Source organism: Cebus imitator, unplaced genomic scaffold (assembly GCF_001604975.1).
Source record: "Cebus imitator isolate Cc_AM_T3 unplaced genomic scaffold, Cebus_imitator-1.0 Scaffold90, whole genome shotgun sequence".
Taxonomy (NCBI): Eukaryota; Metazoa; Chordata; class Mammalia; order Primates; family Cebidae; genus Cebus; species Cebus imitator.
This window is the reverse complement of record NW_016107405.1, coordinates 5066717-5075717: the sequence shown is the minus strand read 5'-3', so window position 1 is coordinate 5075717 and position 9001 is coordinate 5066717. Positions and strand designations below refer to the sequence as shown.

General features: G+C 44.0%; 1 protein-coding gene across 6 annotated transcripts in view; it reads right to left on the bottom strand.

The window, feature by feature from the left end:
* ST7 (suppression of tumorigenicity 7) overlaps nucleotides 1-8545 on the bottom strand; it is a 300125-nt gene extending 291580 nt beyond the window's left edge. For all 6 annotated transcript variants that reach the window (XM_017535062.2, XM_017535063.2, XM_017535069.2 and 3 more), the window contains exon 1: nucleotides 7467-8545. In XM_017535062.2, the coding sequence (XP_017390551.1) occupies nucleotides 7467-7617 (151 nt within the window). In that variant the 5' untranslated portion in view covers nucleotides 7618-8545. The remainder of the gene's footprint in view (nucleotides 1-7466) is intronic.
* Nucleotides 8546-9001: the final 456 nt, after the last annotated feature.

The following is a 9001-nucleotide window of genomic DNA, read 5'->3' as shown; positions in this document are numbered from 1 at the left end:
ATTAAGTCCATGAATTTTCTTGGTGCTACACTTTGCACTCACTGAAAGTCACCCTAGGACACAGAATCCCATAGCTAGAAGGAAACCTAATGAATGTAAAGCTATTATATTACAGATACAAAAACTCAAGGTCAGAAAACAATGCATCATTTGGATTGCTTTATTAATGGCTGAGAAAAATATCTCCAAAAATAACTAAGGGCAACTAATATGTCTGGGATACGTTCTAAACTCAAAGCTGACATTAATCAAAAAATTGTCCTTTTATACATTCATAAACTGAACCACCATGCTTTAGATGCATATGACCCATCATAGAATATAAGATTTTGTAACAGCCTCTGACCACAATCTAAAGCTGCAAACTTAGGTGGGACACATACTCTGTAATGGGTTTGATCAACTGTATTGTTCCAATCCCAGCTCACTAATACACTATAACTTGGAGATTCAATCATCCAGTGAATAACAAGGACCTACCTTGTACAAGGAATTACACTAGAAGATGAAGAACTAGAGTCTAGAAGGAGTGATAAAACATACGTACACAAAAAAAGATGTATATATACATAAACACTGATCCACATATATTACACATACATACCATAATTCATGTAAAATAACTGCAGGCACGGCATAAACAGCAAAATAACCAGAATCAGAAGTGAAGCTTTAAGATGTGACTGAATGGTTATAATTCCCTGTAAATTTGAACAGATGAAGAACTGTTTCTTTCTGATGAGCAAGGAGTTTTGAGATAGAATCTATTCCTGGTGAAGATGCTGTGCACATTGTTGAAATTACAACAACAAAGGACTCAGAATATTACATAAACATCATTGATAAAGCAATGGCAGGGTGATAAAACTGACTCCAATTCTGAAAGAAGTTCTATTGTGGGTAAAATTCTATTAGACGCATCACATGTTGCAGAGAAATCTTTCTCTGGAAAGGATAGCCAATCCACGTGGAAAACTTTATGGTTGTCTTATTTGAAGAAATTGCCACAGTTACACCAACGTTTAGCAACCACCACCCTGATCAGTCAGCAGCCATAAACATCAAGGCAAGACTCTCTACCAGTGAAAAGATTATGACTTACTGAGGCTCAGATAGCATTTTTTTTTAGCAATAAAGTAATTTTAAATTAAGATATGTACATTGGTCTTTCAGATATAATGCGATTGCACTCTTACTAGAATACAATATAGTGTAACTATAACTTTTATATGCACTGGGAAACCAAAAATTTCACAGGACTCACTTTATTGTAGTGGCCTGGAACCAAACTCATAGTATCTCCAAGGTGTGCCTGTCTTTCCTGTAGCTGAAAGGATCAGAAGGCAGCATGCTGATGGATGAGATTTACAGATAGGGGAGAACATCTTAGCCAACAGGAACAACACGGACAAAAGACCTATGTAAACTGCAACCAGACCCTCTAGAAGGGAAATCCAATTTTAAGTAAATTTTAAGTAAGTTAAAATCAAAATGTTAAGTAAATTTAGAACAAAATTCTCAACAGGAAAAAATGCCAAAACTGAGCTGCACCCTAAGTTATATATCATGTCAACAATATAAGAGTTTTACATCTGTATTTATCAGCTTAACACAAAAAGATTTCTAAATAACTTGGCCAGACACAGTGGCTCACACCTGTAATCCCAGCATTTTGAGAGGCCGAAATGGGCGGATCATGAGGTCAAGAGATCGAAACCATCCTGGCCAATATGGTGAAACCCCATCTCTACTAAAAAATACAAAAATTACCTGGGCATGGGGGCGCATGCCTGTAGTCCCAGCTATTCGGGAGGCTGAGGCAGTAGAATTGCTTGAACCAGGGAGGCGGAGGTTGCAGTGAGCCAAGATCGCATCACTGCATTCTAGCCTGGTGCCTAGAGACAGAGCAAGGCTCTGTCTCAAAAAAAAAAAAAAAAAAAAAAAAACGTAAAAAAAAAAAAAAAAAAAAAAAAAAAAAAAAATATTAGCCATGCGTTGTATGCACCTGTAGTCTCAGCTACTAATACTGAGGTGGCAGGCTGACACGGGAGGATTGCTTGAGCCTGGAAGTTGAGGCTACAATGAGCTATGATTGCACTACTGCACCCCAGCCTGGGTGACAGAGTAAAACCTTGTCTCCTAAATAAGTAAATAAATAACATTAAGCCTAGGTCAGGCTATCAGATTACATTTGTTTTCCAAAAGGAACAAAATCAGATTTCAAAGATCTTTGAAAGCTTGCTTTTCATCAAATAGAAAAAGAATTGGAAAATTATTTACACTGCTTTCTGTAAAAGTGGCAAAGTTGCCCATTTTAGGAAAAGGTATATCTTGCAAGGTGTTTAAATTCAGCAGCAAAGGCTGGGCGCGGTGGCTCAAACCTGTAATCCCAGCACTTTGGGAGGCCGAGGCGGGTGGATCACGAGGTCAAGAGATCGAGACCATCCTGGTCAACATGGTGAAACCCCGTCTCTACTAAAAATACAAAAAATTAGCTGGGCATGGTGGCACGTGCCTGTAATCCCAGCTACTCAGGAGGCTGAGGCAGGAGAATTGCTTGAACCCAGGAGGCGGAGGTTGCGGTGAGCCTAGATCGCGCCATTGCACTCCAGCCTGAGTAACGAGCGAAACTCCGTCTCAAAATAAATAAATAAATAAATAAATAAATAAATAAATAAATAAATAAATTCAGCAGCAAAAACTTTATAACAAAGGGTAGATGAGAAAGTGCCATCAACACCACTCTATAAGTTATGGTGCTATTTTTTAATACTCATCTATTTTAATAATATCCTACATGACTGCTCCAATATACAATTAATTTTCTGCCCTTTTGGAAAAGTATTGCTTTATGATATTAATTCACTTGAAAACTGACAAGTAATATAATTTGGGGTCTTTTTAAAACCTTGTAAAACTGCATTCTATTTTCAGTAAATCATGAAACTATTTTAAACTCTTCTATCAAAATCAAGGGCAGAGTCTCAAAAATCAGTTATCAGCAGCTAGGCATGGTGGCACATACCTGTAATACTAGCTACTATGGAGGCTGAGGTGGGAGGATCACTTAAGCCCAGGAGTTCAAGTCCAACCTAGGTAACATACTAAGACTCTTAAAAAACAAACAAACATAGCTGGGCATGGTGGCGCATGCCTGTAATCCCAGCGACTCAGGAGGCTGGGGCAGAATTGCCTGAACCCGGGAGGCCAAGGTTGCGGTGAGCCGAGATCGCGCCATTGCACTCCAGCCTGGGTAACAAGAGAACTCCGTCTCAAAAAAAAAAAAACAAACGAACAGAAAAGGTGGGGCTGGGCAAGGCTGTGAGAGCTTCCCTTGAATTGACCCTGAGAGGGTGAGGAGAATTCCATGATCGAGGACTCGGAGGTGGACCTCCCAAACAAAGGCACAAAGCTGTGAAAGTCCAGGTCAGATTCTGAGAACTGCGAATCATGTGGAATTTAAAACAATAAAAAGGACTTCGATGAACAACCATGCCATTTTTAGCTCTTGCGTGATCTTCAACTATTGTCAAAGCTAACCACTATGTATTATTCCTATTACATTTGTTTTCTCCCTTTTCTTTTTTAAAATTCATTTTTCACTACAAGATGTGGTTGCCTATGCAAAGATTTCTCTGTATGGTTTAACAGAATACTGTGGAATTCTTTCAACTATATCCCTACCCTAAATGGCACTGGCCCAACGCAATGAAGATCACACAAGCCACGCTGGTGGGAATGGGGAAGTAGTACACCTTAAAAACAGCATTCAAAGCATTTTTACTTGGAAAACTACACACAACGTAAGAGCTAAAAATGGCATGGTTGTTCATCGAAGTCCTTTTTATTGTTTTAGATTAAATTCCACATGATTTGCAGTTCTCTGAATCCGACCTGCACTTTCACAGCTTTGTGCCTTTGTTTGGGAGGTCCACCTCCAAGTCGTCGATCATGAAATTCTCCTCACCCTCTCAGGGTCAATTCAAGGGACGCTCTCACAGCCTTGCCCAGCCCCACCTTGTATATGGGAAGTTGTATTCATGTTGTAAACTCCTTATTTATCCTGGGTTTTACAAACTCGCACATCTTTCTTATCATAGCACCTGTTACAGTACATCAGAAGGCATTTAAGAAATTAAAAAAAACAAATCGAGTTAAGCTCATTCACCACAAAATATGATCAAATGAGGATTAAAATTGTCACAGATGACCAGGTGCAGTGGCTCACATCTGTAATCCTAGCACTTTGGGAGGCTGAGGAGGGTGGGTTGCCTGGGCAACACAGTGAAACCCCATCTCTACTAAAATACAAAAAATTAGCAGGGTGTAGTGGTGTAACGGTGTGCACCTGTAGTCCCAGATACTCAGGAGACTGAGGCAGGAGAATTGCTAGAATCATGGAGGCAGAGCTGAGATTGCACCACTGCACTCCGCCTGGTGACAGAGCGAGACTCCGTCTCAAAAAAAAAAAAAAAAAAAATTGTCACAGATAGTCAAGATATTGAGAAGATACCAAGCAGATATCCAAGAATGACTCCAGAACACTTTTACCAGATTGCATCCCCCTATAGGTGCAGAGCTGGGCCTATGGAAGCCCTGGCTCCTGGCTGCCTGATTGTGATGGTGTCCTGTGCTTCCTTGAAAAGGGAGGCCTGTGCCACCTGCAACTCCCTCAAAGTAGCTCCAGAGTCAGTGACCTCTCCAGGAACACACTTGCTTTCATCACAGAGAGTAGGCACTACAGGGCTTAAGAACAGCGAAATTAGTCCCATTAAAACTGTTTTAGACCTCCCTGCAAGACAAGTTAGACCAGGCTAGCTCCTGCCTCCCTTCTTGGGGGTGCTGGCTAATGACTTCTTTAGGTCTTCCTTGACAATAACTTCAGTACATAAACTTTTTCCCAAAGAGGAGGGGAACGGGCAAGGAAAGGAGGGAATTACTAAGTTGACAACAATCTTTTGGCAATTTTCCTACTATAACTTCTCACTGTTACTTAAAAGGGAAGAAAATAGGCCTCCAGTATCTGCCACTGTCTCTTCAAACACCTAAACTGTTCTGGGATGGTTTGCAGCTGTAATTTCATGTCTTAAAATTAACGCCAAAGTCCTCCTTCCACCCCAAATCCTGCTACTTTCTCCTAAACACAGCAGAGAGGTGAGGGTTCTCTGTGTGCTTTCCCTTTTATCTTCCTTTATGACTAAACTGATTATGAAATGACACTGAAAAGTCCAGCATCACCAGGAAAAGAGCCTCAGGCTCCTTCTACCACACGTCTAACAAGGTACAGCCTGGATGGCACATTCACCTTCATATTTTCTCTATCTCTTAGAACTGCCCCTACACAAATTAACAAGGCATCTGTGAGAAATGCTAGATTTAAAATTGCTAGGAGAAGGCCTACCAATGTCCTTCCTTAACAACTACAAATTTTCCCAGCAGGTATTTTGCTTCTTCCCTGATCTGTCCAGAGCACTGGTATGTGACGCTTGCACATATACATGGATAATTATTTAACCTAACTGATGAAAATGTGATATACAAATGTATATTATGAAATAAAAGTTTTAAATGTGTAATAATGAGAAACAATGTTTTTTAAAACTCTTGTGTTCAAAACTTAATCCCAAGTGCAAAAGTGTTGAAAGGTGGGACCTTTGAGTGGTAATTAGGTCCTGGGGGCTCTGCCCTCAGGAATGAATTAATTTTGTTATTGAGGGAGTAGTTTATAAAAGTGAAATCGGACCCCTCTTGTTTTCTCATGTTTTCTTGCCCTTCCACCTCCACCAAGGGATGACAGCAAGAAGGCCCTCCTCAGATGCCAGTCCATTGATCTTGGACGACCCCGACTCCTGAACTACAAGAAATAAAATCTCTTCTTTAAAAATTACCCCATCTGTGGTATCCTGTTACAGCTGCACAAAACAGACTGACTGTTACCAACAAATACATAAGTCCATTACAACAAAAATTCAAACTTCTTAAAGGTATAGAACTTTGAGACCAGAAGGTATCCTGGAGACATACTTGTCTAAAGCAAAGACAATACTGCAACCAGCAGCCACCCAAAAAGATGAAAAGTCAGAAAGCCATGGTCTTTTTGAAGACACACTCCAAAGGGCTGAGCAGCACCTATTCAAATAGTGAGACAATTCTGTAGTGCTGAATCCTATCCACCTCCCAGGGACACCATCCCAAGGATACCACGAAACAAATGTAAACATGAACAGTTCAAGTTAGTTACCAAGATACTTAAGTTAGTATCTGAAAGGAACAAGTTTCCTAACAAAATGTGTACATTATTTCAAGCGTTTTAAAAAGCATTTTAATGCAGCTAAACACCTGAGGAAAATGCATTTCCAGACCTGCACTCCCAGAGTATGGAGATTAACAACATGTAGATGTGTATATATCTATTTTCAGGACTGTAAGAATTTCCCAGAGTACTGTGACATTAAAATTTAAAAAATTTTTAAACTCTACCTTGGGATTTCCACATTGTAACCCTTAGTTAGAAATATATTTTGTGTTTTGGAACTCTCTGGAGCGTTAGGGCTGGCGTGTTTTCTTTGCGGGTGTTTTTAAACGACTCAGTGGGCTGGCTGCAAGTTTGTTAGGATCTTGTTCTAATTACCTCCTGCATTAACCACCCACCATGGATGGGAGGCACGCGGCACTTGCTTGGCATATGTAGCTTCAGAGGGAAGGGAGACCAGCAGAGATCACTGAAAACTGCAACCGAGACCCTGAGAAATTCCAGCTCTCCGGTCTCCCCTCTGGTCCCTTCGACTTTCTGTCTGGTGACCTGCCACGTCATCCAAACACTCCTAAGAGTGCCTGCGGGAACCCCGCTTCCCACTACCCAACCAGAGAGGCAGACCCAAACCAGGCGAGGCGCAACTCCGGACCGCGTAGGGCGCCGCCAGGACAGCGCGGCCGGGTGAGGGGGCTTCGCCGCCGAGCACCCTCGGGCCTCCGCGGCCGGGCGGGAGGACGCCTCTCGACTACACTTCGGCCGCTCGCCACCCAAGGCCGGAAGGGCGTGAGGGAGGACTCAGTCTAACTCCGTGGAGCCCTCGGAGTTCCAGCGCAGACACCCGAGGGGGTGTCCCCGGGAACTCCCTCGCCCGTGACATCCGCCCTTCTGAGGCTCCTGACCCCAGCAACGCGGCAGGGCAGCCGGGGGCCCGGGCCCGCCTCGCGGTCTGTGAGCGGCGCAGCTCTTCCTCCGCGGGGCCGTGAAGGCCGCCAGCTGCCCCCGCGCGTCCAGCCGCCCGGCCCTGCCGCCTCAGCCGCCGCGTAACTGGCGGGTGGCCACGGGCGTCCGGTGCGCCGGCCCCGGCGCGTCCCCGAGCGCGTGCCCGGCCGGCCGGCCGCCCGCCCCCGCCGGCCGCGGCCCCGCGCAAGTTGCACTAACTTTCCGGGGCGGGGGAGGGGCGGGCGCTGCGGGCCCGGCTCCCCGGCCTTACCTGTGCTCAAATTGTCGTTGATTTTCAAAGGCACTCGCAGGATGTAGACCAGGAAGAGCACGATGAAGAACCACACGGTCCACAAATACGTCCAAGACCAAACTATGCAGGACTTGAGCTGCTCCAGAAAGCCCGTGCCCGCTTCAGCCATGTTTCGGCGCTGCTCTCTGCTGCCGCGGCTCTCGGTGTCTGCCGGGATGATTCACCGGCCCTGAGGCGCAGCTCGCGCCGCCGCCGCCGCCGCCGCGGCCCGGGCGCCCCCGGAGCCCTCCCGCTAGGGACGCGGGCGCGGCGGGAAATCGCGCGGGCTGCGGGCGTGCCGGCTTTTCCTTCTCCAGCCTTATTGCTAACTCTCTAAAGGCCCCTACAAGTGGCTTTCGTGGAGCGATCACGTGGCCCCTGCCCCCTCGCGTTCTGGGTCCATTTATATTTATTATGCTAATATTTAGAAAGACAAGGCCAAGTGGCGCGCCGAAGGAACCTCCTCAGGCAGTTACAGCCCGCATAGGTTGAGTGTTTACCACACGCCGGGCACAGCTCCAGGCTCCGTGCAGTCTCATTTAACCCCTGCGACAATACCCCCTACGATCCTCTTTCCATAGGCGGGGAAACTGAGGCTCAAAACAGCTGCGTAGTTTACCTTAAGGTGGAGCCAAAATTCAAGTGCAGTGATGTATTCTGGGGCCCGACGTCTTAAACCCTACACTCAGGATTCAGACTCAAGGAATGAATAAACTCGGGACAGCTAGGAAAAGGGAGGAGGTGCGCTCCCGTCGCCAGCTAGCTGGCCTGCAGATAAATCACTCTATTCAGCAAGATTTGGGTGGCAGATGCTATTTAGCTTTGTTCTGTCTCTTTGAAGCAGCACAGGGATTTTCCATAGTAATCTTGACAAGCTTGAATATCCTCCAGGTGATTATTACAAGTCAAACTATTCTCAGCTGGTTTTTAATATAAACAATTCTCTGGGGTAATTGAGGCTGACTGAACTGGACACCTTTAACAAAAAGTCCATTTGAAACATTTTTTTGTTTTGTTGTTTTTGTTTTGCCTGTGCTGAATAAAATCTTTATTTTATTACAAACTGTTTTCTCAACTGAAATTTTCAGGTCTGTTTCTATGTATTAGACTTTCTATGTATTAGATGGTAATGAGGCAATTGCAGGTTTTCCAGTCTACAGCTATTTTTAGAATTCTGAGCATAAAAAATATTTTATTATATATTTTGTTTTGCTTGTGTAATAGTTACCTCCATAATTAAATAAGCTATTTTAACTTTTCACATATAGGGCCCATTATGGCAGACATTATGGATGGAACTACTCTTACATTTTTACTGATTCCAGCTTCTCTCAGCTACTGTTTCTTCCTCACTTTTGATCTACTACTGGTGATATCCAGGCCAGGATAAGTGAAATTGGCACACACATACTTTATAGTTATTTATGGCAGCACATGACCAAATGATTTTTGTGTCTAACACTGATAAATGAAGTCTCAGTAAAATAAAACAACATTGTCACTGGTAGAGGGTT